Source organism: Canis lupus, chromosome 4 (assembly GCF_048164855.1).
Source record: "Canis lupus baileyi chromosome 4, mCanLup2.hap1, whole genome shotgun sequence".
NCBI lineage: Eukaryota > Metazoa > Chordata > Mammalia > Carnivora > Canidae > Canis > Canis lupus.
The window spans coordinates 60,442,382-60,469,618 of NC_132841.1; the positions used below are offsets into that span (position 1 = coordinate 60,442,382).

Below are 27,237 nucleotides of genomic sequence, written 5' to 3' on the forward strand. Positions count from 1 at the left end.
GTGAGGGAGGGCAGGGGAGGTCACCTTGGAAGGCTTTTGTGTGTGTTCATTACAGCTGGTGCAGGAAACTTCATATCCTTTATGCTGAAGAGAATAGTGCAGGTTTGACTCCACCATCCAGAAGTACAGAATCCTAAGGGAGGGAGGTGGGAAGGGAGAGGGGGAGGACTTGGGGGTTTGGTCTGAGACGGCTGGTTTGGGGCCATGCCTCCCACCTGCTAGAATTTGGGTTAAGGCACTCAAGCCCTCCGAGCATCACCTTCCACTTCTGTAAGGAGGAGCTCAGGATGCTCACGTGTCGGTTTGGGTGAAGCGGGGAAAGGGTCTATAAGTAAAAAATAATAATAATGGGGATCATTACGTGGGATGTTAGGCTAGCACACTTCTCTGATCTGTTATTTCAGGAAGACAGGGAGGCCAGAGGTCAGGGAGGTTATTTGGGAAGCAGGTCAGGGGGGCCTTTCTGGGGACTCTCTTCCCAGGCATCAGGCCAGGGTGACAGGCTCAGGGAAGCCCCACATCCTAACCGGTCTTTCTAGCAGTAGCTCTGTCCAGGCGTCGCCATCCTCCAGCAGAGCTCTCGCTCTGGGCACCTGGTGTCCCAGCCCTGGGCCACCAGGGAAGCCATTTCCAGACAGGAGGGTGTGGGGCAAGCCGGTGACTTCCGAGGAAATAGCTTTTGGCTGTGGGACTGGGCTCTCCCAGAATTGTTCCTTTGTCTGCAGATTCCTCCCTGTTTAGCTCACAAAGGAAATGGTTCCAGGAGGAAGTGGAAAACTGTGACCCACACATGCTCGCCCCCTCGCACAAGATGGCAGCTGCTTCCGTCCGCGGCAGCCTGCACCCTCTCCGTCCTCGGCTGCGTGGGGGGCAGACGTGGTCCTGGGAGTGGCCTGCGGTACCCGGTGATAAAAGCAAGGTAGTCTGTCTTGGTTTTTTTTTTTTTTTTTTTTTGTATATATATATTTTTTTATTGGAGTTCGATTTGCCAACATATGCAAGGTAGTATTTTTAAGCTCTTAAATGATGTTCCAGATGTTGTGCTATTGTGCTAAGCCCTTTTGCCTAGATTACCTCACTTAATTCTCATAATGACCCCGTGAGGTACAGTATTTTACATATGAACGAGTGAGGCTCAGAGAGGCCTAGTCATTTGCCTAAAGGCACACAGCTAGCAGAATCCCGATTCGAACCTAGACCTCATTCTAGAGCCTAAGATTCCAATTTCTGCATTGTAGTACCTTCTGGCCGTCTTCTAACGGGGCTACCCCCAAAGCTTCTACCCCCAAAGCTTGCTGGAACCAGCAATGCACGCCTCAGGACCTTTCCCCACTGGTGTCCATTCACAGGATGGGTGCCTGGCCTGAGTGGCCTGAGGCCTAGATGGGGCGGGCTTTCTGCCTCACAGAAGTTTGAGGATCCATCCCATCAATAGCCTGCGGCAGACAAGGAGGACCTCTGGGGAGAGGTGTGCAGATAAGGTAAATAATAGTAGAGATATCCAAGAAAGACTGTGAACATTTCTGGAATGCTTCCCAACAGGTTGGGCCCTGTGCCTGACACTTTCATTTCTTTTTGTAAATAGAACTTCAGGGGGTGCCTGGGTGGCTCACTCGGGTATCTGACCCTTGGTTTCGGCTCAGGTCATGATCTCATGGGTTGTGGATCTAGCCCCGCACTGAGCCCTGTATCGGCCCGGGAGGCTTCCTGAAGGTTCTCTCCTGCCCCTCCCCACACTTGTGAGCACGTGCTCTCTCTCTCTCAAAAAAAGAATTTTTTTTTTTAGATTTTATTTATTTAATCATGAGAGAGAGAGAGAGAGAGGCAGAGACATAGGCAGAGAGAGAGGCAGGCTCCCTAAGGGGAGCCCAATGCAGGACTCATCCCAGGACCCCAGGGATCATGCCCTGAGCCAGAGACAGACTCTCAACCCAGACTGAGCCACCCAGGTGTCCCAATAAATAAAACCTTTAAAAACAAAAAATAGGGATCCCTGGGTGGCTCAGTGGTTTAGCACCTGCCTTCAGCCCAGGGCATGATCCTGGAGTCCCAGGATCAAGTCCCACGTCGGGCTCCCTGCATGGAGCCTGCTTCTCCCTCTGCCTGTGTCTCTGCCTCTCTCTCTCTCTCAATCTCTGTCTCTCATGAATAAATAAATAAACCTTAAAAAAAAAACAAAAAAAAAATTAAAAATAAAATAAAAAATAGAACTTCAGGTGGATAAGAATTGAGTTAATCCTTATCCTTGCGGGATCCCCGGGTGGCGCAGCGGTTTAGCGCCTGCCTTTGGCCCAGGGCGCGATCCCGGAGACCCGGGATCGAATCCCACATCGGGCTCCCGGTGCATGGAGCCTGCTTCTCCCTCTGCCTGTGTCTCTGCCTCTCTCTCTCTCTCTGTGACTATCATAAATAAAAAAAAAAAAAAAAAAATCCTTATCCTTGCTTCATGAGACACCATCATCACTGGTTCAAGCATGCTCCACATTTATTTATTTATTTATTTATTTATTTATTTATGTCTGTCATCAGTGATTTCTGCTAATGTAGTAAGCACCCACATATCTACCACTCAAAGCAAAAGCCGGGGTCCAGATGATATCCATCCTGAATGCTGTATTTGTCACATCCTTGTTTTCCCTTGTATATAGTGCTACTGCAATCAGATATAGCCACAAAAGCTTTTTACAAATCTGTAGTTGTGTCTAACTTTATTAAAAGAGCGTATAATGTTGTAGGTAATCCTTTATGATTTTTTCTTTACCACTATACTGCTAAGATCTACCCATATTGTTGTCTGTCATGGTGTTCATTCATTGTGTTGTATGAGATACTCCATTATGGGACTATTCTCAGTGGCCACCACTCTGTGCCCACTACTTCAATCTTGGTGGTGGCCCTATATGGTGGGAGCTCTTCTTATCCCTGTTCTACTGACAAGAAACTGAGATTAGTAAGGCTAATGAACCTTCTAGAGGTCACAAGTGCCGGGTTTGAATTGTTCTGGCTTCCCGCTGTCCGCTGTGTTTTAGTGTAGAGGAAAAAACACAGGATCCAGAGCCAGAAGCTCAGGGCTCAAGCCCCACCTCCACACTTACTGGCTGTGTGACCCTGCACTAGTTGCTTCATGTCTCTGAGCCTCAATTTCCTTAACATTAAAGTGGAGTTGATGACAACTGCCCTACCCACCTCTCAGGCCTGTTGTGAGGCTCAAATCTGACAAGGTCTATGAAAAGTGAGAGCATGAAGTTTTGTAAATCAGTAAATTGTGATTATTAGTTATATATACCATCTGTTCCTCCTCTCCCCAAACAAGCAACAGACCCTCTGTAGGATTCAAGAGATGAAGAACAGCATTTCCATTCAGAAGGCAAAGGATTAGGTTGACAATCAGCCCACAGAAACCTCAGTGTGATAAAAGAACCAGAAAATCAGTAGCAGATGCACTCTTAGGAACATACTATGTATTTATCTTTGTTATGTTCAATGATTTTTTTTTTTTTATAAAGAGTTACTTTTTACTCTTCCTTACCTATTTTCAATATCTGAGACCCCAGCCCAGGGCTCTGTTCATGGTATTTTCTCTGCGTGGCTTGTTCTCCAACTGCCACCAAGTACTAACTGTGTGACCTTGGGCAAGTTACTTAACTTCTCTGAGTGTCCTCATCTGCGAAACGGGGATAATGATAATACCTGCCCCTTACAGGTTGTTGTGTGGATCCCGTGGAGCATCGTACGGTGCTTAGAGCAATTCCTGATGCATACCAAGTTGACTTACTGCTAATTTAAAATCTCTCCTGCTCCCCAGATGGTGCCCACTCCTATGAGGGTTGGTTCAGATGCGACTTCCTCCAGGAGGGCAGTCCTCCTTTCCTGGACAGGTGAGGTCACCCTGTTACACCCTCTAGAGCAGATCATTTGTTCAATATCCTTCCTCATTAAACTGTAAACCATGAGGGTAGAGATGGTGTCTAGTTTAGTGTCTGTCACTGTTGTCCAGTGCCCAGCACAGTAGTGGGTACACAGCAGGTGCACTGGGGACAGATTAACTAACAATGCAGATTTTGGAGGAGGACCTCAGACTAGGGAGAAGGTTGGAAATCCTATCTAGGACACCTGTCTCCAAGAGCAGGAGGGCTCATGGCGGGGGTGAGGGGTGGGGAGGAGGAGGAGTGAACTTGTTCCTTGGGGCCCTGGGGGGCACTGGAGGCTAGACTCTGACCAGTGGGTCATGGCTCCAAAGACCACACTGTTAGGTCCACTGTATAGAACTTTCAGAGATCTGAACTAAGAAGAGAGGTGGATGTCCCTTCCAAGAGGGGTCGAGCCCCCATGGGACAGCCCTTCGACAGGGGGGTTGGGAAAGGTCAGTACAGTGGACAAGTGGGTGAGAAACACCTGGAGTCAACCCTGGGGTTTGTCTTCCCCAGCCTAGAGACCCGAGGCAGGTGACAACACCTTAGTTTTGTCATCTGTGACACAGAGATCACGAGAGTGCCCCCCTCAGAGGTTGTGGTGAGCAGAAGGGAGGCAGTATTACAGGGGCGGGGTGGGAGGCTAAAACTGCCAGCACCTGAGTCCTTCTGTAAAGGTTGGTTATCACCACTCGTGTTATTAGCAATCACTGGGGATGCAACCATCACCCGGGGCTTAGCCAAGCCATTCCAGGTTGGGGGCTAAAGGTCAGGCCCACAATGCCAGCCCTGACTGAGGCCCAGGTGGGAAGCCCCTTGTCCTCCTTTCCTCCCCTCCACTTTCCTTCCCCTGCCTGCAGAAACCTCCCACTGCCAAACCTGCATTGGGTGCCGACCAGATGCCCAGCACTCCAGTCCACGGGGCGCCCAGCCATCCTGGGGCAGGCTCTTGAGACCCTTGGGGGGTCCCTGCTCCATGGCTGGGGTGTTGCTCCAGGAGAGCGATAGCAGAAGGTCTTGGGGACGGGGGTCGTGAGCTGTGGGGAGAGCCCCAGACAAACATCTCTGCTCCCACATTAGACCAATGATTCCACACAACTCTACCTGAAAGTGGATAGAGCCTGAAGTTGTGTGTTTCTCTGTTCTTAACTTAAACACGGAGAGGAGTTAATGTTATGCAGTCTGCGCTCGTGGGCAGCAACTAACTGGTCACCTCTTTCCAGCCTCTCCCTTCCCACTGTCACACAGGCTCACTGCCGCTTCTAATAACGTCCCCCAATGGCAACACTTACACGAACCCCCTCCTGCTCACACCCGGCTGGTCGGTAGCTCCCCAGGGCCTTGAGGCCAGTTTCCTGTGTGACACGATCACATGCGCTCCCTGTGGCTTATCCGCAATCCCTCTGTCATTCCATCCCTTCCTTGCAAGGACCAGCAGGCCAGAAGCCAGGAGCCAGAAGCCCGAAGCCAGAGGGGAAGCAGCAGAGAGGGAACTTGGATTCCATTCTAATTCATTAAGGGAGGCGATCGTTTACAAATCTGTATTTTAAGTGTTAGTTTTTTTTTTTTAATTGAATGCTTCCTATGTGCTGAGTGCTTTCATTGCATGAATCCAATGATCCCTGTAGGGAGATGGGAGATCGTTATCTCCATTTTTAGTTGAGGAAACTGAGACTTGGGGGATTAAGTGGATGAGTAGAGCTAGGATTCAGACCCCAGGCAACATGACACTGGAGCCAGGGCTGCAGCATTAGGCTGCTTCTATTACTAGTTACAAATCCGAGCACCCCAGCCTTTCCAGGACTGGGACACACCCAGCTGGGGACCTGGAAGATGAGCCCTACTCTGTCCAAGGACCTGATTGAGGAGGCTCCATTTAACCCCTACCTGCTTCTCTGGGCTGTCGGCATGCCCACCCCTTGCATGCAGAGCACATTTCTGGGCCTTTTTTTCTTTTTACTCTGGTATCTTCTCTACCTGGGTGCTGCCTCCCCAGGTTCTGAGGTTTCTGGCTAGAAAATGTCCCTTGAGCCCTCTGGTCCTTCTAATATATTCTCTGATGGCCACCGGGCAGGTATGATCTCATGTCCCCGGCATTGGTGCCTCGCTAAGAGACTCGGCTACAGGGACCCCGAGCTTCCCCTCTGGAAGCCCTCAGAGCTGCACCTGGTCGCTGGCTGGCCCTGAGGAAACACGATCGGTCTCTCTGGCTTCTCAGCACACCCTTAGATCAGTTTTCTTCTGGGTTCAAGTGGAGCTAAAAAAAAAAAAAATCCCCCTTGGTTTCATATCAGCTGCATCTGCTCTCAGCAAACCCTTCAACAAGAATGGACAGGAAGAGTAAATATTTATTCTACAAATGAATAAATCTGATTCCATCTTCAAAAGAAAGCTGCAGTATAAATTATCATAATTTCTCCATTCTAGGATGGCATTGGTTTAAAGATGTTTTATCTGCCTAATAAGAGCTTTTCTTGGGGAGGGAAAAAAAACCCAGAAAAATGAACTAACTGATATGTCAGTTAGTGAGACATGTTCTGTTTTTTAAAAATGTGTCTTGGTATGACTGTTTTTTTTTTTTTAATATGGTCCAATTCAATTTTCCTTTTATTCTTTTGGCTCTGGTGTTCTAAAAAAAAAAAAAAAAAAAGCTCCCAAGCAAGCCTTGCTTAACCACTGTGAAGCACAGCAGGTAGCAGCAATGTGTCCTGGCCACACTGCAGCCCTGTTTAGCCCCATGGGCTGCTGGGTCAGTGAGGGCCTGTCATCACCCACGCACTAATGGCAGCTCTGAGGTCCCCAAAGCCAATGGATGTGTTTTCTCCCCAGCAGAGATTATGTCTCTGCTCTGCAGACACCTCATGACCATGTTAGTAGTTCCATGGAAAGCCAACTGGGAGTCCGTCATATGACCTGAGGCAAGATGCTGCCCCTTGAGCCTCAGTTTCCCCAGTTGTAAAATAAGAGTCATAGGATTGGAGAGGTGGTTTTCAAATGCTCTTCTAATGGGAACTGTGTAGCTTCCTTAGGTGCTGCCTTGGGAATAGGAGGGACAGAATGGACTGTACCATGTTCTCATTTCCACTTCACCCCGAGCTCTATTGCTTAAGATTTTGTTTGCAAAAGGATTCTGGGACTAAAAGTAGTTTGAAAAACATGAGCAAATGGCATTCTGGGGTCCTTCCAATCCTATTCTTGAATACACACTTATTTATGGTCTAAAGGATAGAGCTTCCTTCCTGAGTTTGGACACCCTCAGAATCCTTCTTACCACAGTGCTCTAGGTAGACACTCCTAAACTCTCTACAGTCTAATCCAAGGGTTGGCAAACTTTTCCTATAAAGGACCAAATAGTACATACATACTTTAGGCTTTGCAGACCACATATGGCCTGTTACAGCTACTCAGCTCTGCTCTTGTAGTGAGAAAGCCATGCAGACAATGCAGAAGGAATGGGTGTGCCTGTGTTCCAACAAAACTTTATCTACAAAACAAAACAAAACAAAACAAAAAACCAACTTTATCTACAAAAGCTGGTGGCCGGCTGGATTTGGTCCATAGGCTGTGATGTGCAGATCCCTGCCTTATAATCCCTTCGACCTGACAAAGTGAAGAAAACTGAAGCCAATGGAGGGGGCTCTAGGAACTGGGTTTGGTTGGGATCTCTGTCTCCCGGACAGTTGGTGTGCCACTGCTCACTTAGCCATGACCCTTGGCCTGATTTGAACTGTGGGCATCTGGGACTACAAGTTTGAGGGAACGGTGCCTGGAAAAGACACGTGCACCACTTCTCGCTCTCAAGAGATCAGTTTTCCCCTCAGTTCTTAGAGGGCTATAAAAAGCCCCTGAGCTTGCCTCCCGCAGGACATGCTGTCGATAAATTCCCCGGAGCTGGAATGACTGCAATGTGGTGCCACATTCTGCCCCTGCTGCAGCCTGACAGCTGTGCCAGGGAGAAGAATCACGCCTGGCCGGCTCTGTGCCTCCACCCTCACTTGGGGAGAGGCTGGGATTTCCCAAATGGAATTTTAGATGGAGGACAAGCCCTGCCTGGGGCCTCTTTCTTAGCTCCAGGAGGATGAGAGCTTCTTGAATTCTAAACACCAGAACTCTGAGGACTACAGTGGGAGGAGTGTAAAGGGCAAGAAATAAAATCTCACGCCAGCTGCCTGGCCCTATCACTCACTGACGGAGGGCGTCCTCTTTCCTTCCCCTGCTTCCCAGCATCCTCTCTGCCCCCACCTTGAAACCTGGACCCAGTAAATCCTTGTAGCTTATCTAGCAACAAGGCTATAACTGACTATAACTTCCTTGGGGATGTTCCTTCCTATAACTGACTTGGGGATAACCCTCCAGCATTCAGTAAAAAACTGATATTTGGAAGCAGGCAGGGCTCCGTAAATAAACTGACCTTTCTAAGCCTCAGTTTCTTCATCTGTAAAATGGGGATATTTTAACAAATATATACAACAAATTTTTAGTTATCTACTCAGAGTAAATTACAGGAAATAACTTTAAAATGCAACAGAGGGCAAAGTCACAACAAACATTCCCATTGAGTTCCCTTGGGGGGAGAGATGGCAGTGCCCAAAAAAGAAAAGTATCACAAATATATAAATAATGATCTATGCATTGGCACACTGACATGAGCCACCTTCCTTCACAGGGAACATACTTCATGGCCTAGCAAAACTAGATTTTGTCATGAGCTTTTAATAAAAAATAATATTCATATTTTTATAATTCACATCCATGCCTTGGCTGTGATTTTGGAAAATAAAAGCTTCACACAGTATGGATACTCTTGAGTCATAACTGTAGGCAGCAGTTTTGGATGGACTTTTCACCCAGTGAAACAAATGGCATGTTTTATGTACGGAAAGGCTAAAATGCAGCAACCTCATGATTGTGTGAGCATTAAAGAGCCCCATGTACAAATGTAGACTGCCTGACTCCTGGTGAACGCTCAGTGGGCTGTTCTTATTGAACACCTGCTAGGTGTGAGACACTGGAAATGAGAAGGCAAGACCGTCTCAGACTACGGGACTCGCAGATGCATAGAAGGGGTATTTAACTTAGTGCAATGAAATCTTCTAAAAGCCAAGACTGAGGAGGGTGGTGATAACCCCAAGTCAAAGAGGAGATAGAAGGGGGATGTGGCAGTGATGATTTCATAATAGCCGAGTGATGCTGAACTGGTCTCTTTCCGGGACAGGGAATAGCGGAGACATCTTTATGAGCTTCAGTTTTTGTATCTGTCCAATGGGAGATGTCTCACCTGTCCATTTCACAGGGCTTTTGCCTGAGTTGAGAGAAGCCACAGGAGAGAAATTCAGGCTAGAAGGGTCCGCAGAAAAAGGATTTTAGTGGTCAATACTCTATCTAAATATCTCCCTATTACACAGGTTCCTTCTTGCCCACAGCGATCCTACAGTGTCCGACTGCAAAGTGAGATTGGGTATGATTACCAGAGGCTCATGGGCTCTGAATGAAGCATTCACAGTGCCCACCGTCCCAACACCATGCTGCAATGGATACCACTGGTAAACGTGGAAATACTTCTAAAAGTCAGAAGTGTTATAAAAATGTATGTTCTTGCTTTGCAGAGTGAGCGGCTGAGCCAGGGCTAGGATGTAGGATTCTGCTTCCGTGTCCAGACTCATGTCCACTCTGGCACTGTGTCCTGGCACATATATTGGAGATTGGTCTTCTCAGGCTAGAGTTCACACACCCTGGGAGTCCACAGCAGAGTACAGGGTGGGGTAGGGAAGGAGAAGCCCCAAGATAAACACTGGCATCTCTAGAGGTCCACTGGGCAAAGATTTTTTGGGGGGAGGGGAGGGGAATGTGTTCAGATATATTATGGACTACAATAGAAAAATTGCTTGGCATGTTAAAGATAAAGGGAGACATTTCAGAAGACTACTTTGGGTAAGAGATCCAGATCCTAGAGTCCCACTCAGCTGAAATGTATAAAAGACAGTGCTCGAGATAGCAAGAGGGAATCCTGGCAGGTATTTCGGCAGGGTCAAGGGTCGTGATAAAAGCAGGTCTCTCTGCTCACAACACAGAGCACATCAGACTCAGCTGGGAGCTTTGCAAAAGGCACAGGTACCCAAACCTCACTTCAGACCCACCCATCAGATCCCTGGGGGCATATTTTCGGTAGGCTCCACAGGGGATGATTCTGAGCCCAGCTGGAGTTCAACAGACAAATGGAGGGTGGTCCTCAGGGCAGGCTGGAAAAGGTGAGAGCAGAAACAGGAAGCTCCCATTGGATGGAGAGAAGAAGCCATCCAAGAGACATGTTTCAATAATAATCAACAGGGAAAAAAAATAAAAATAAAAAAAAACGAAAATAATCAATAATAATCAACAGGATTTAAAGTTTTGTTGGATGAAAGATGAAAGCAAAGGAAACAATGAATAATGATGAAGTCCATGTTTCTGTGTCCAGAAAGTGAGAATCACTCAAATGGAGAATCCTGGAGCTGAAAGTGGCCATATCCAGCTTTTACTCAGTGAATTTTGTAGTTTTTCATTCATTTATTCATCATCTGCACAGACATCTTTTGAGCATTTACTATGTGCCAAGCATGACTCTAGGTGCTAGGGAAAGAGCTGTGAACAAAGGTGAGAAGGGCCCTGCCCTCACAGAGCTCACATTAACAGTTAATCCCACCATTGATTAGAATTATGACAACAGCCAAGGGGTAAAAAGTGCAGGGGGCCAGGGGGCCCCTATAGAAGGGAGCTGGAGCTTGGGAGCAACTCCCTTGAGGAAGTAAGGTTTGAATAGACTTTGAAGGATGAGCAGGAGTAACCAGTTGGAGGTACAAAGACCAGTGTAAGGGGACCCCACAGCAAGAGATGGCCAAGGGCCCAAAGTAAGTTGGTAACAGTGAGGGCAGGGCCTTGAGGGTCACCACAGGGAGTATAGTTTTCATCTTAAGAACGCGGAGAATCCACTGAGGGGTTTAAGCATGATCAGATCTATAGTTTAAATTACTGTCTTTAATGCCATCAGGTCCTCTTCTTCCTGTATTCTATCCTTAAGTGCAATTTATAAGACCCAGTAAAAGTTATGACAAAGCGTATGTTTAAATAAAAGATGGATGCTTCAGGTGGAAGTCCCATTCTCTGCAATTTGCAAAAGGGTCATGCCAATAGAAGCCACTTGAATATTAAGTGACAGTCGTTCTTAGCCTGTATGATTACTGTGGTCCCCATAGGAGTTATTCTGTGGTTCCCTGATCTCTGGCCATTCTGTCCCTGGGCAACTCCAATTCTAGGAGTGAGTCATTCTTTTCATTTGTATGTTTCTCCTAGCTCAAGCCCAAGTTGGCCTCTGTTGAATCTCTTGAAGAGCCTTCTGGGATGTCGTTCTATTATCTCTTCTACAGGGCTGATCCTGTGTCCCCCTTTCAAATTCTGTCTTGTTCACAAACAGCCCCATTTCCTCCAAGAGCTCCTCACGTGGTTGTGTTGTTAACAGAAAAAGAGAAACAGGAAGGGTGATCTGATTTGGTGGTGAATAAGAGGAGTTCAAAATTGGGTCACTCGGAGGTTGAGTTGACCTCCGGATGGAAACGCACCACAGGCAGGAGGTAATGCTGGGAGTGGACCCAACTCGCGGCTGAAGAGGGACGCTGGGTGTCCCCATCATGGGGGCTTGGTTCTCTACAGGAGAGAGTGTAGAGAGAGGCCTGACGGTGGGGAGAGAGGGGCAAGAGTCATCAGAGAAGAAAACGCCAGTGAGCCAGAAGGGAAGATGGAGAAGAACAGTGAGCACCTGCCACAGGTCAGGCACAGGGCACTGGGTAACTATCACCACAGTCCAGTCTCCCCATTCTAGGTGTCATTCTTCCTGCTTTGCAGACTGAGGGGGCAAGACTTGGGTAATTTGCCTGAGGGTGGGGGAAGCCCAGAGGCTGTGAGCTCTGATAACAGTGGGACTGAGGGGCAGGAGAAGAGGCAGCAAAGGCTTCTGGGAGGGATGGAGCAGGGGTTATTTAACCTAGACTTATTTGACTCCAAAATCCATGCTTTCCTCATGTCCACCAAGGGGCAGAACACATTTAGAGGAGTCGATAGCAGGTCAATAGCGCTACTGAGAAGTCCAGGTGATGGGACTTAGAGGAGGTGAAAGATGAAACAGAATGGAACCTTCTGTGACACTGAAGAACGGGCTTTCCGCAGAAGGTGTGATTGGAAGGGAGAGTGCAGGCAGCACAGGGGTCGTAGGGGACGGAGCTGGAGGCTGACATGCTGACTGTGTACTTGAGAAGTCTGGTCAGGAAAGGGAGGAGGAAAATGCTTAGGGGTAGTGTGTGTGTGTGTGTGTGTGTGTGTATGTGTATGCACATGCGTGCATGTACATGCATGTGCATGCAGGAGCTGTACTTTTTTGTTCAGTTGCATGTTTTTTTTAGGAGGGTAAGAAAAGTATGAGAAGCCGATGGTATCCAAACACAAGATTGTTTTTCCCAAGCAAAGATCAGAATGGAGTAATGATAGGCTTCTGGCAGAGGTTGGGGAGGGAGGAACTTACTTGGCAGGGTGCTCACCCATGTGAGAAGGGGGATTTGAAACTGATATTTGAGGGAGAGGCAGAAAAAAACTTGACTACAGTGGGGAAGCCACACACCATGGATTCTGAGTGGGATAAGGATGTGGAAGCAGCGCCCAGTGACAGCAGAAGCCTCTACAGGGAAGAGAGGAAGTTCAAATCTCATGGCCCCATATGACCACATACACCCATTGCAGAGAGTAGCTGAAATCCAAGTCATTGTATTTAATAAATATAACAGCTATCACTCCTGAATGTTTCCTAAGAGCTAGCTTACATGTATTACCTTTACCCACGACATTGCAAATGAAGTGAAACTGAAGTTCAGAGGAATTAATTTATTCAGTTCAGAAAGATCATACAGCTAGGAAGTTGCAGCCAGAACTCAAACCCTTGGGACATCTGGTTGGCTTAGTTGGTAGAGCATGCAACTCTTGATCCCAGGGCATGAGTTCAAGTCCCACATTGGGCATGGAACCAACTTAAAAAACAAACCAGAACACTTCAAACCTGCATTTATCTATTCTCTGAACCATTCAGCTTTACTCAGTCTGGACTGAGGCTGACAAAGATGATGTCACAAAACATATTTGGAAAAGATGAATATGGTTGAGTATTCCTTTCAGAAGGCCAGTAACCGATAGGAGTAGAGAAAGAACTTGGATCTCAGGGAAGAGGTAATCTGCATGGGAATGCACGATCCTAGAGGTAGAAGGTGGGTGGTGAGCCACTGTAGAGAGCTCATTCTAGGAGTAGCTACAGGTTGCTTGGCCCATGGAAGCTGGATAAGGAAGATGCGGCTTTCCTAATGTGAATCTCAAAGATGGTCCAACAGAGGCACAATAGTTAGAATGGGTTCTTCCATCATCTCTTGAACAATAAAAATCCCATTCAATGAAAAGTAGAGTTTCTGATTATTTCTTGAGTTGCCCAGCAGGCAATATGATCTCCCAAAGAACACAGACTGCAAAAGAAACTCCCATCTTGGGTTGAATTCAACTAGTTGAAAAAGAACTAGTTGTGACGTGGAAAGGAAAGGAACCATGGGGAAATCGGTGACTTCACATGAGGCAAGCAGATCAGATATAATCTTGGACATTAAGAAGGCATATTACAAAATCAGATAAAATTTAGACCAAAGGCTTTAAAGAGGGGATGGCTCGAGAAGACTGGAAAGATTGCAGAGGCAAAATTTGGAAGACACAGCCAGTCAGTGGGCACGAGTAAATAGGATGCATAAGAAATATGGACACGTCGGCATACATATTAGTATTTTACCAGTCACTCAAAGTCATCTGTCAGACTGTGGTCCAGTTATTGAGGGTCAGAGATGGATTTTCAAGGGATAAGCACCACAAAGGAGGTGCTCCAGGATATAGAGAAGACTATGATACAGATCCTGTCTTTGAGTTGTACACAAAGCTGTCTAGCTCATCCTTAAAACAGAAGAGGGACTCCAAATCTGTCATCAGAGTCAGAGCAGCTTGAGGGAGAACCAAGCGAAGCTTTAAAGATTTATTTATTAGAGAGAGAAAGAGAGAGAGAGAGAAGCAGACTCCCCGCTGAACAGGGAGCCCAATGCGGGGCTGGGTCCTAGGACGTGAAGGTCATGATGTGAGCCAAAAGCAGATGCTTAACCAACTGTGCCACCCAGACACCCCTGCAAGTGAAGCTTTATAAAGCAATTTTATTATGCGGAATCTGATGATACAAGGCTTTAATTACAATAGCATTTACGGAGTGGGTCCCACATGCTAGGCATTGTTTGAAGCACCTTCTGTGCATTTAATATATACAACAACCCCAAGAGATAGGTATTATCAGTATTCATATTTTTTTATCCTATGAAGATAGAATTAGTTAATTTGTCCTGTAGGAGGTGGTATCTGTGGCCATCAGTCTCTTATTCTCTCTCTCTCTTTTTTAAAGATTTAATTTATTTATTCATTCAAGAGAGACATAGAGAAAGATGCAGAGACACAGGCAGAGGGAGAAGCAGGCTCCCTGCAGGGAGCCTGATGCAGGACTCAATCCCAGGACCCTGGGATCATGACCTGAGCCAAAGGCAGATGCTCAACCACTGAGCCACCCAGGTGCCCCTCTCCTACTCTCTTTGTATGATATTCATGAATTTGTAAATCCTACTGGAAGGGATTTCATTATGAGTGGTTTCTCTCTGTTCTGGCCTCATATAAATTTTCCTTTACTCATGGGAAGACATATATCCTGTGAGAAGAGAAGTCTTAATTTCCAGGTTTGTTTTTATTCTTGAGTCAGTTGACCTTGGTGCTGAGCTTTTATGCTGCAATTGCTGCTGAAGATGTGAGCAGCACAGCTGAGGTGTGAGGGAGGTACCTGGACTGGGGGCAAGAAGACATGGCATCCAAATCTTGCTCTAGGGCTTGGGCAGGTAACCTGCCACAGCAGAGGCAGTCAGCAGTAAGCTTAAGATCAGCACTTTGGTTCAAACTTAGCTCTGTCCCTTAAACAGCAACTGATTGGTGTGCCACTAGTGGCAGTGACCCAATCCTGCTGATCTGGAGTGTACCCCCTGAAATTCATAGGTTGAAGCACTAGCCCTCCAATGTGACTGTATATGGGGACAGGGCCTCTAGGGAGGTAAAGTTAAATGAGGTCATAAGCGTGGGCCCCTGATCTGATAGGACTGATGTCCTTATAAGAACAGGAAGAGACAGCAGAGAGCACTCTCTCTTCATACGTGCACAGAGCACAGAGAAGAGGTCAGGTGAGGACACAGCAAGAAGGCAGAGGTCTCGGGGCACCTGGGTGGCTCAGTTGTTGAGCATCTGCCTTCAGCTCAGGTCGTGATCTTGGGGTCCTGGGATCGAGTCCCACATTGGGCTCCCTGTGAGGAGCCTGCTTTTCCTTCTGCCTATGTTTCTGTATCTCTCTCTATGTGTGTCTCATAAATAAATATATAAAAATCTTTAAAAAAAAAAAAAAAGGTGTGGAGGTCTACAAGCCTGTCAGAAAGGCCACACCAGGAACCAACCTGGACAGCACTTTGGTCTTGGACTTCTAGTCTCCCAAACAGTGAAAAAATACATCTGTTGTGTAAGCCACCTGGTCTGTGGTACTTTGTTATACGGCCCTAGCAAACTGATACACCTGCGATGCAAGCTTTCCTAGGATGATTTCCGTGGCTATTGTTATTAATGCTCAAGTGTAGTTTCCTCCCCGGTATCTTGGGCATGACAATCCCACTCCCCACGTAGTAGTAAGTATGAGTTTGAAACTCCACCCAAGCTTCTTAAACCTTCCGGGACAATGAGACAATGGAAGTGAATGCACACACCCACCTGGGGGCTAGGGGCACACTAAAAAACGTCTGCTGGAATGCCTTTTGAAGCTCCATGTTTTATTTTGAATACGTATACAGGTTTCCATTCTAATTCAGATATAGTTTGCTTTAGTGCATAAGATATTTGCAATAATTTAGCAGGATAGACAACTTAGGAACTAGATAGACAACCTGATCTCATGTGCCCTGGCCATATGACCACTTTACTCACATTTTGAGAAGGCCTTTGAAAGTCACAAAGAACTGTTCTGATGTATATTCTCTTTTAAAAATCAACAGTATATCCATCAACTTGCAGTGCACTACCGAGTGTGCTTCATATTTCTGTTAATGAACCGAACCACTCTTAGCGAGTTCGTACTGTGTGCCAAGCATTGTGTCAGGAGAGTGACCACACGGATCCACTCCCTGCCTTCCAGAAGCTTCTACTTGGGGAGGAAAGGTAGACACAACACATATAGGGCCATGTCTAACTCTTAAAGTAATAGCACACGGAGACAAGAGGTGTTAAGGAGAAGGAAAAGTAGGCTGGGAAAGCCAGCAGCAGGAGAGAGAGCTCTAGAAAGTTTTGTGTACTAACTGGGTCCCAGGAAGTCCAGCTTCCTGGGAAGAGTGCTCAGGAGATAGCCTTCTTAAGGGAGGTGTCTGGTTATAAAACATTTTAAGCTAATTGAATTATTGTCACCCTTGGTCTGTCTAAGGAGGGCACAGTCCTCCTATAATTCTGAGTAGACCAGATGTGGATTTTTGTGCTGGGGACCAAGACAGGGACGTTCAACAACTTTCTGGAGGAGGGCACTTTTTGCTTTAGATGTACTGTGTGGGAGGTGGGTAGGGACGATTGAGGGACATTAGAGGTGCCTCTTCTCTCTGTTTCTCCTCTCTGGTGCCTATGCTGTTTGCAAACTTGTCCACGAGTCCCTTAACAGGTGAGAACTGCTTTACAAATCGGAGCCCCAGTGTCCAAAGAGCCAGACGGAAGCCCCGTCCATTTCCTGCCTCCCCAAAGGCCCGAAAGGGGAAGGTGTAAGCAGTATTTTGTGCTGGGAACAGGTGGGTGGAGAAGTCGTGCCCAGCTTCTTGAACTGGAAGCTGGGGTCCCCTAGAGCCTTGGGAACTCCTTCAGCCTGGCCTTTCCGTACTGGGAGTCGGTGCCAGCTGATCCTGAAACCTGCTCATGCACCCACCCCTGCCCCCAGTGCCCTCCTCCCTGCTTTCATACCCTCCTCCGCCCCCGTTCCTGTCCCCACCCCCACCGCCCACCTTGGGGGCCTCAGCCCAGCAAACAGGCAGATAGAGGAAAGGTGTGAGATTTTTAGGGAGGCAGAGGCATTTCCCATTGATAACAGTAACAAGAATAATGCTTCTCACGTTGGCGCAGCACTGGCCAGTGTACCAAGCGCACTCACACCTGTGATCTCTCGGCCTGGCAGCCGTGGGTGGTTGGGTGCTCCGGTGTCCCGCGCGTCCGAGCAGGCCCCTTCTCGGCAGACACACGCCTTTTGAAGTGTCCGGGCCTCTTCTTAAGCAGCCCCCTTCCCCTCCCCACACGCACGCTGCTCTCTTTTCTCCTGTGCATTTACACACGCCCTCCCTCACCAAGCTCTGAGACTCTTATCAGACACACTCAACTCCTGAAAAACCGTGGGAGCAAGACGGCGCCTCGCAGAGACCCTCGATCCGACTTTGTCATTGGTCCAGAGGGGCAGAGGGATCGGGCGCAGATGGCACCGCACAGCTTGTCAGGGCCAGAGCGGGTCTCCGGCGCCCAGGCGCGCAGCGGCACGCACCCTGTCCCCGCTCCCAAGGCCCTCGGGCAGCTGCAGGCTCGGGTCTCCGGGGGGCGTCTGGCACCCCGCGTTTGGGGGTGTACCTGCCGGCCCCGTCTCACTCTTCCAGAGGGGCATGGGTGGGAGGGGCCCGCTGGCCCCGGGAAGCCCGCGGGGCATTTTTGCAAACCGATTCACGAAGTTGACTCCGAGCGCAGGAAACTGGTCCTACACGCCGGGGGCGACGCGGCCCCGGGACGCGAGGGGGGCGCCTCTGCGGCTCAGGAGCCGGCCCCGCGGCGGAGGCACCTGCACACCCGCCCCGGCCTCCCACCGCCGCGACCCCTCCTCGCCCCCCCGCCCTCCTCTTCCTCTCGCTCCCCCCCCGCCCCCCCACCGCCGTCCTCCCTCCGCGCCCCGCGCAGCAGCCGGCGCCGGCGCCGCGGCTCCTCTTACCCCGGCCTCGGTCCATGGCGCCGGCGGTGCCCGGGCGCGCGGCGCGGGTTGGCGGCGGCGGCGGCGGCGGGGCCGGCGGGCGGAGGGGCGGGCGGAGGGGCGGAGGGGCGGGCGGCGCTGTGCTGCGGCCCCGCGGGAGCGCCCTGCGCGCCGCCCCTCCCCCGACAGGATGCCCGCCCCGCGCCCCCGCCCGCCCCCCCGCGCCCTCCCGGAATCGGGCCGCAGCGCGCCTCGCCCCCTGCGCGGCCGGCGGGGGTCCCGGGCCCGCCCCGCCCCGCCCCGCCGCGCCCCGCCGCGCCCCGCCGCCGCCGCCCCCCGCCTCCGCTCGCCCCGCCGGCCGCCGGGGCCTACGGTCGCACCTCCCAGCGCGCTCCTCCTGCCCGCCGCCCCGACTGCCGGGACGAGCCCCCGCCCCCGCCCCCGCCCCCGCCCCCGCCCGGCGGAATCAAGCCCTCCCGCTGCAGCTGTGCCCCTCGTGGCCCGACCTGGGCTGTGTCGTCCGCGGCCGAGGCGTCTTCCCTGAGCACCTTCCAGTTCCAGACAGTGGACGCGGCGCTACGCTGGTGCGGCGACAGTCGCGGGGTGCGCGAAGAGCAGGGAATAATAATAATGATAGATCTCCAAAAAGAAGAGCGTCAAAGACAAGGACACACAGAGAGGGTTAAAAGGTGGACACTGCTTGGGATAGTTCCAGCTTTTGAGCTTCTTTGTGTACTAACGGATGAAACATCCAAACGGGGGGAACACACATTGTGGAGGTGAATACTTTGAGCGCCCAAAGTATAGTGCGAGGGAGGCGCGCTCTTGGCAAACCGATGACAGCGCGTGGGAAGAACACCGCTACGGCCAGTGCGGCCCAGGGTCAGGATTTAAGGTTAAAGTTGTATGAAGAATGTCAACTTCTTTCATCCCGTTATTGTGTCTCTGTGAAAACAGGTATAACTTATTTATACGCCATAGCAAATATCTAAATTTAAGACCTTTTATAAAGTGAAGTCCAAGCCCAATTGTCCTCCTAGACACCCTTCCTCCCCAAGTTGGGCCAAGGCTCTGTTTTCAGTCTTGACTAGGGAACTCCTTCAACTTAGAACATCCTGGCATTGGGAACACTTTGTGCAAAGGCAGAGAGAGGCGAGGAGCAGCTTGGGAAAGAGTATCCTGCACTTTCCTGGACTAGGGATCTTTTCTCCATGGCTTTTATGGGCAAATTGAAATTAATGCTGTCTTCCATACATTGCATGGGTTGTTTGTAGTATGTGTTAGCCCTCAGAGGAGATGTGGCATGCTGAAGAAAAACAAGGATTTGAGTCAGAAACCTTGTGTGTGAGGTCTTGCCCCACGAAGTGCATAAGACTTTCTTGCTCATCTGTGCTTTGGGAGACCTCTGATTGACCTCGTAGGGCTGTTGCGAGGGCAAATGAAATGATGGTACAAACCCACTTTATAAACCATAAATAGCTATAAAAATGTGAGCCATTATTATTTTCCAACTTCCTCTTTGTTCCTGCCTACTTTTCCAATTTGAAAAGGTCAGTTTAAATTCTAAAGCAGACAACCAACAATTTGCAAGTGGATTAAGTTCCCCAAGTTCACTGTTGGAACTCTGAAACATTGGAAACAAGGCAATAGATGGCTGTTAAGGTCCCAGAGCAGCCCATTAATATGTTTAAAAACATAACAATTCATTTGAAAGAGTAAAATATTGTAAAGTATAGCAATTATAAGACAGAGGCTCTGGTAGATTCTTAAAAAATATTTGCTAAACTTTCAAGAATTTTGGAGGTTCATTTGAGAATTGAAACAGTAAAGTCAAAAGGGCTAAGGAGAATTTATATATATCTGTGGGGTGATTTATGGAGGGGGAATAACTGAACTTTGGACTGGGAAACATGTATAAATGGGAGAACAGTCTGTGCACAGTTTGCCAAGAGTTAACAGAAAGAAGGGGCTGTGGAGGTGTAGTGGTTCTCATAATGCCCACTGGGTGGTACTGTTGACCTAGTTGATTACAGCTGGGTTGCTGTCAGGATCACTGAATGAGAAACCCTGTTTGGGGGTTTTGGACAAGGAATAACTATATATTTTTTTCTGTCCTTTTCACTTAATGGAGTCTATGGTCACCATAAAAAGGACACCATGTTTCATCCATTCACGTAGCAATATTTGTTGCATTCTGTGCAGGTTCCTATCGGGAGAAAAAACACCAAGTGGGAATGGGCTCTTGTCCTCAAGGAATATACAATCTAATAGAGGACATAAATATGCACAAAATAAATGAGTTACAGATTACTATGTGAAAAGGACCAGAGGAGAGATAAAGTCCTCTTGGAGTTCATCAAGACAAAGCAAGAATTTCTTGCCAATCATAGTGACAGTACTGGATGATGGACATTTGGGTGAGCCCACAATGGGGAGATTACATTTCAAACAGTAATTAGCAAACAGTAGGGGCAGAGCCACAGTGGGGGAGACCACAGAACGTGCCTGTAGAGCCGTTTGGTAGAGCTGTTTGGTTTGGTGTGATTGTGGGGTGCCCAGTGGTAAGCGCCAGTGAAGGACCTGGATGGTGGTTGTGGATGTCCTGTTTCCTCCTTTCCTTCCCATGTCTCTGCATGAGTGCAACCCTCGGAGAGGATTCTTATTGCTTGGTACTAGGTTTGTCTGGTGCTGTCTAAAGAGTTCTGTGTGGAGAGCTCTGGCTCTGTAAAAAGATATCAAATTTGATCCCCGTGAACAATACCAGGAAGAAAGCTTTCAACTCCCTCATGCTCCCAATCTTGGGAAAACAAATGATACTCCCCAGTCTCATTCTTAGCTTATCAGGTGGAACTGGGAAGCCCTGGGAAAGAAAAATTTGGAGGCTAAAGATTCTTTGTCCCAGTGAAAGAAACATACTCTAGTCTTCTACCTTTTTGTCTTGCCTCTAGGTCTGCTTGCATCATGGCCACCAGAGCGAACATTCCATGACCCCAATCAGATCCCCCTTAAATTTTTTATTAAAGATTTTATTTATTTATTCATGAGAGAGACACAGAGAGAGAGAGAGAGAGAGAGAGAGAGGTGGAGACATAGGCAGAGGGAGAAGCAATTTCCCCATGGGGAGCCTGATGAGGGACTTGATCTCAGGATCCTGAGATCACAACCTGAGTCAAAGGCAAGTGCCCCCAGATCCCTCTTAAAAATATGGGATGAAAAAAATAAAAATAAAAATAAAAATATGGGATGGCTTCCCTCTGTCCTCAGTGTAGAGTCCAAGTTCCTTACGATGGTATTTAGGGTGCCTTCTTCACTGACCCCCTACCTCAGTGCAGATATATAGCTCAGGAGACCCTGGGAAGAGTAAGAAAAACCACAGATGGGGCATTCAGACCTGAGTTCTTGGACTGACTCTGTTGCTCTGTGAATCTCAGTTCTTCAGTTGGGTCGTCAATGTTTAATTTCCTACTAACTTCTTGCCTTGCCTCTCCTCCCCACCCAGTTCCCTGATTACAAGCACTGAGAGGGTGAGTGCTGTGTCTTACTCCCTGCTAGATCCCTACAGCTCTAGTGCCATGCTTGGCCAGGGGTGAGTGGTAGCAAGTACTGTGGAATGAGTCAATGAATACTAGCTCAAGGGCTCATGAGGCTTCTTTTAATGCTTGCATCCCAGAGGGTGCCATTTGTCACCTGGGATTGTTCGTTTGCTCACTTGTTTGCAGGGGGAAATGAGATTGCAGTGAGGTACTCTGCAAGGAAGAGGTTTCTGCCTCCCAGCCTCCTCACTGCGTGCTGCTGTGGGCATGCAGCCCAGCCCATTGGGCTTCTCCTTGGTGCAGGGCCCCTCTCCCAAGCTCCTTTGTGCAGAGTGAGCCCCAGAGCCCCTTGCTCGAGCGTCTGCCCAGGGCTGGTGGCCGGATGAAAACTTCTCTTGTTCCACTCAGTACAATATCGCCATTATGGCTCCTACCCAGGGAAATGACACATGTCTGCTGGTCCACCCTGGGCCCCGGAAAGCAGATAGAGATCTGGGTGGTGGCTGCTGGGAGAAAGAGAGAGTTTCATGGATGAAAGCCCCTCCTTGGTCACACCTTCAGGTTTCTGTTCCAGGGCTCAGGGCTCCTACCTGTTCCCAGGCCACAGGGCTCAGCTTCAGTAGTGAACAGAGTCCAGCGCACTGGTTGTGTCGGTAGGAAAAGAGCTTTTGTTTCTATGCCCAAATGCTGCATGAGGCTTGTCCCTTCTCTTTGAGTCCTTTCTCAAAAAAAGAGCACCCTTAGTTCCTCATGTGAGGCTTCCAGACTAAAGTGTCTAAAGGGCCAGCCAGGGGAGGCATGTGTGTGAGTGGCCAGGGGAGCATTGGGGTCCATGGCAAAGGAGAGCACTGTTGTCCCATTGAAAGGTCAGGATCCAGGGGCATGGGCCAGTGTGGCCAGCAAGGACATGAGCCTGGAGTGGCCGCATCTTTAGACTTTTCAGGAAAATCCAGGAATCCAGATTTTAGTGTAAAATCTCTTGATTCAATAATGTTGACAATGAATTGCAGTTGCTTGGAAACATTGCCAGATGGTCTTCTGTTGGCCCACAGCTACCTTTGTGGAAGCTTGAGGGAGATTATGGCCTCATGAAGACCTTCCAGAGAGTCTGTCCAGCTGGGCGCCTCCACCCCGAGGGCCTGGGAGATGCCCAGCCCCTAACACTGTGGCAGGGCAGGGGCTAACTCCCTTCTGAAAGGCTGCCTTGTATGCTCCATCTTCCCCTCCGTGCTGCCGGATGACATCAGGCTGCCGAAGTCCAAAGGGAATTTCTGAAGCCGGAACCAGAAAAACTTTAGAGCAGAGAAAAATCAGAGAGGTTAGCCAGGTGGTCTCCTCGTTGGTTAAGTAAGGAAACTACAGCCCAAAGCTGGGAAGAAACCTTACCTGAAAGCACACCAGGCCTAAGAGGCAGGGCCAGGGGTGGAGTCCAGGACTCCAGACTTGATGTCACCAGAGCCACTCTCCTGTCCCATAACTGTCATTTTCTACCTTTGTGGGGCACGTCGAGGGAGAGCAAGATCAAAGGCATGATCTTCAACTTCTCTGGACCCCCATGACTCATCTAAAAATCATCTGAAAATTGGAGGCAAACAACAGCTCCACGCACACAGGGCTTGTGAGGCTTCCATGCGTGCATGTAGAGTGCTTGGTGCCTTGCCCGGCACAGAGGAAGCGTTCTCCAAATTCAGCTAGCACTCTGCTTAGGGAGGTTGGTGTACAGTGGCTTCAGGTGAGATGTCCCTGAGTCGGGGTCAGGCTCTGCTATGTACCGCTGTGAAACCTTGAACAAATTACTCAAGAGCTCCATTTCCTCATCCTTAAAATGAGGGTAAAAGAAGCACCCGGAGGATTAGATGAGATATGTCAGATGCTTAATCCAGTGCCTGGCGCACTGTCAGAAGTGTGAGTGATTATTGTAAGCAGTGTGGGTTTCCTCTGAAGACTGGTCAGCGCTGCTGGAAAGGTTAAGGGATCCTGAAATCGCAGCCACCCACACACAAACCCAGGCTGCCCCCTGCAGGGGGTTTTATGTAAATCAAACCATCGGAAATGTGATCCCTCCAGCCAGGTTCCTCCTTCCTAGGGCAAGAACACCTCGTATTCTTAAACAGGAGGCTTACAGAGCTTCCAGCTCCTGCTACCCACAGGGTCTGTTAGGAGGTGGAATTTTGTGTGTATATTTTTTAAAAGGTCAAATAGTGCCACTATTTTGTCAGAAGGACAAATTGCTCGGGAAAGTTTCTCCTGGTTCAGGTGGGTAAGACCCCATCAGTGAGTTAGATAGGAAGTCACACTTCCTTTGTGTGACAATAAATTCCTTATCCACAGGAAGGCGCTGGAGACTTCCCTTGAGACTCCACTTAATGAATGTTATTTTTCTCTAGGAGCCAGCGTATTGGCCATGACTTCTTGGGTGGCAAGTGACAGCATCACAGCTCAAACCAGCTTAAGCCAAAGAAAGGAATCCATTCACTCAGAAGGTAACTGGGGAGCTGAAGGGATGAGGCTGGCAAACAGAGCCGTCCCCACTCTGTCTCCACCTCCTGACTGCCATCCTCTGCTGGTCTTCAGCAGCAGCGGGTCTCTCCCAGTCTATGGTGAAGAAGGTCCCGCCACTGAAGGCCTGCGCGTCTGTGCAGGTGGCGATTCCAGGGGAGAAAGTCATTCCCCCTTCCCTGCAGTTCTGGCCCTGGCCAGAGGGGGCGCTGGGAAAGCACTTGATCCAGGGTGCGGGGATGTCACACACACACACACACACACACACACACACCCCAGCCCGCTACTCAACCTGATGTACATACAACCTGATGTCCTTACCGCCCTGTGAAATAAGTGCTGTCATTCCTATTTTGCAAGCTAATTTCACCTGGTATATTAGTGTGCTAGGGCCTTCCAAACAAAATCCCACAGACTGGGGGGTTTGAACAATGGAAAGTTATTTTCTTTTATTCTTTTTAAATGATTTTTATTTATTTATTTGATATATAGAGAGAGACAGCATAAGCAGGGGGAAGCGGCAGGCACAGGGAGAGAGAGAAGCAGGCTTCCCGCCGCCGGGCAGGGAATCCGATGGGGGACTTAATCCCAGGACCCTGGGAGCATGACCTGAGGGGAAGGCAGATGCTTCCCCAACTGAGGCACCCAGGTGCCCCAGAAATTTATTTTCTCACAGCTCTGGAGGCTGAAAGTCGAAGCTCAAGGTGGCAATTGAGTTGGTTTCCTCTGAGGTCACCCCCCTGCTACCTCTTCACATGGTCTTTCCTCTGTCACATGGTGTCTCTGTGTCCTGGTGTCTCTGTGTGTCCCAATCTCCTCTTCTTATAGGGCCACCAGGCTAATTGGAGTAGGGCCCACCCAAATGGCCTCATTTAAAGGCCCTACTTCCACATACAGACACATTCTGAGGTACTGGAGGTTAGGGCTTCAGCATATGAATTTTGGAGGGGACACAATTCAGCCCACAACCCCTGCCTGGTAAAGAGGGAAGCTGAGTCTAGCCACAGAGCTCTGATGTCCCTGCTGCAGCTCATGATGGTGCCCATGAAGGCAGAGGCCCTACAACCTGGGGCAGCAGGGGAAGGGACTGTATCCAACGAAAACCTCTCAAGGTCTGAGGACATTGTGCTGGCATGACCCCTGGGGTGCAGGAGAGTCTTGGCTCTCTGAGGTGAGCAGTGGTCAGTCAGGTCCTGCTTGATCGTCGTAGTAACTTGTGTTTTCTTCTCTGTGCGCAGCATCTTCAGATTCTTTACCCTCTGGCTCCTCGAAGACCAGTCTTTGTGAAGAAACTGAGGGAATATACATCTCCTCCCGTCCTACTTCTGTCACATAGAGCGATGCTTCCCCAAGCATGGAATTCAGGTGATTGGTGGGAATGTGGCCTGGACTCGGTTGTGACAGAGACCACCACATTTGAGGAGTTACGAATTTATTTGAATTTGTATTAAAAGCATATGACTGGTCCTTAGGAATCCATACTTCCACTGATGTTGCTTAAAATAGAAATGTCAGGTATGAGTCAGTTGAAAGAAAAATATCAGGTAGACAGCGTTAAGCAAGCAAAGAATCTGTTGAACATCAAGAACGTTGTGTTGGAGTGACTGAAATTTGGGAAACACTTTTGGTCATGGGTATAGATGTCAACTTACTTTTGACTTGATTCATCTGCACACTTGGCTCTAATTTGCCCTGAGGACTTAACTGTGTGTGAGTGTGAGAGTGTGAGAGTGTGTGAGAGTATGAGTGTGTGTATGTATGCGAGACTGTGAGAGAATGAGTGTGTGTTTGTGAGTGTGTGTGTGTGACTGCAGGCCCGTGATTTCTCTTACCTGTGCTCCTGTGCCAATCATACTGGACCAGGCCAGGTGAAGAGGCGAGGGGGCTCCTGGGTGATAATGAGAGGCTGGCCCTCATCTTCATAGCCTCTGGATTTTATTTATTGAAGATGTTACTCCAGGGTTTTTGAATGGTTTGAGTGTGAGAGTGTCCCTGCATGGCTGTGTCTGTAAGTAGGTGTTTATCATTGTGTAGGCAAGATTTTCAGCAACTTGAAGTCTGATGTGAAATGAAGCATTTAAAAATTAATTCCAGGGGATCCCTGGGTGGCTCAGCGGTTTAGTGCCTGCCTTCGGCCCAGGGTGTGATCCTGGAGACCTGGGATCGAGTCCCACGTCGGGCTCCCTGCATGGAGCCTGCCTCTCCCTCTGCCTGTGTCTCTGCCTGTCTCTCTCTCTGTGTCTCTCATGAATAAATAAATAAAATCTTAAAATAAAATAAAATAAAATAAAATAAAATAAAATAAAATAAAATAAATTCCAGGGATGCCTGGGTGACTCAGCGGTTGTGTCTGCCTTTGACTCAGGGCATGATCCCAGTCTGGGGATCGAGTCCCACATCGGGCTCCTTGTGAGGAACCTGCTTCTTCCTCTATGTCTCCGCTTCTCTGTGTCTCTCAGGAATAATAATAATAAAAAAGTTAATTCCACGTGGGGTTTTCATGGAGATGGCGCAGTTCTGTGATGTTAATTACTATGAATTTTAGCAGTGCTTTCCTCTCCTTGAATTTCAAGCCCTCCTTCTCCACGTTTGGCTCTGTTCAGGGCCAGCTGCAGCTGCTGACACCTTCCACAGCTAGGCCCACGTTTCTGCTCCAGGTGCCTGGTGAGGATGACGGGCTCCAGTGCAGGTGACCGGGCTGCTTGTCCTGCTCTGTCCAGATGCTCAGTGGGCCTGTTGCTGTGGCTGCAAAATGCGGCCATTGTATTGACTTCAGGCTCTCACATTCTGTGATTTTTACGCTTTCGCGCCCCCCCCCCCCCATCATGTTCTGCTTTATTAATGTAAGGTTGCCCCCCAGTGTTCAAAAATGTCATGTGCATGGAGAAAAGTTCCCTTCTGGAACTTCAGAAAGGCTGGCACAAATGTGTTGGCATTTGTCCATAAAAGGACGATGGTTTAGAGCAGCGCTTCTCTAACCTCACCATATGTGTCAGTCACTGGCAGTCTGATTAAAATACAGATGTGGACCGAGGAGGTCAGGGAAGCGGCCTGAGATTCAGCATTTCTAACAAGCTCCGAAGGTGACTCCCATGGTACTGGTAGGGGCCTGCACTCCAAGTAACAAGGCTCCTCTGCACCTAGTAGGTTTATAACCACAGTGCAAGCCAGACAGTGTCCACAAAGCCTGAATGAATGA

The 27,237-nt window shown here is 48.9% G+C and overlaps 1 protein-coding gene and 1 long non-coding RNA gene across 6 annotated transcripts in view; one reads left to right on the forward strand and one right to left on the reverse strand.

Moving 5' to 3' along the window:
• AFAP1L1 (actin filament associated protein 1 like 1) overlaps positions 1-18,621 on the reverse strand; it is a 60,179-nt gene extending 41,558 nt beyond the window's left edge. For 2 of the 4 annotated variants that reach the window (XM_072824579.1, XM_072824578.1), the window contains exon 1: positions 18,028-18,097. In XM_072824579.1, the coding sequence (XP_072680680.1) occupies positions 18,028-18,043 (16 nt within the window). In that variant the 5' untranslated portion in view covers positions 18,044-18,097. Of the gene's footprint in view, positions 1-24; positions 134-527; positions 668-18,027; positions 18,098-18,512 lie in introns of those variants that run through there. The other 2 variants (XM_072824580.1, XM_072824581.1) reach the window with 2 other exon arrangements.
• On the forward strand, positions 24-25,626 carry LOC140632499 (uncharacterized). Of its 2 annotated transcripts, XR_012030099.1 has the most exons (6): positions 28-102; positions 726-919; positions 1,350-1,481; positions 3,806-3,878; positions 23,927-24,022; positions 25,277-25,509. It is a non-coding gene; the product is annotated as an uncharacterized lncRNA (long non-coding RNA). The 2 variants fall into 2 exon arrangements; XR_012030098.1 differs by lacking the exon at positions 1,350-1,481 and having other exon boundaries at positions 24-102; positions 25,277-25,626.
• Positions 25,627-27,237: the final 1,611 nt, after the last annotated feature.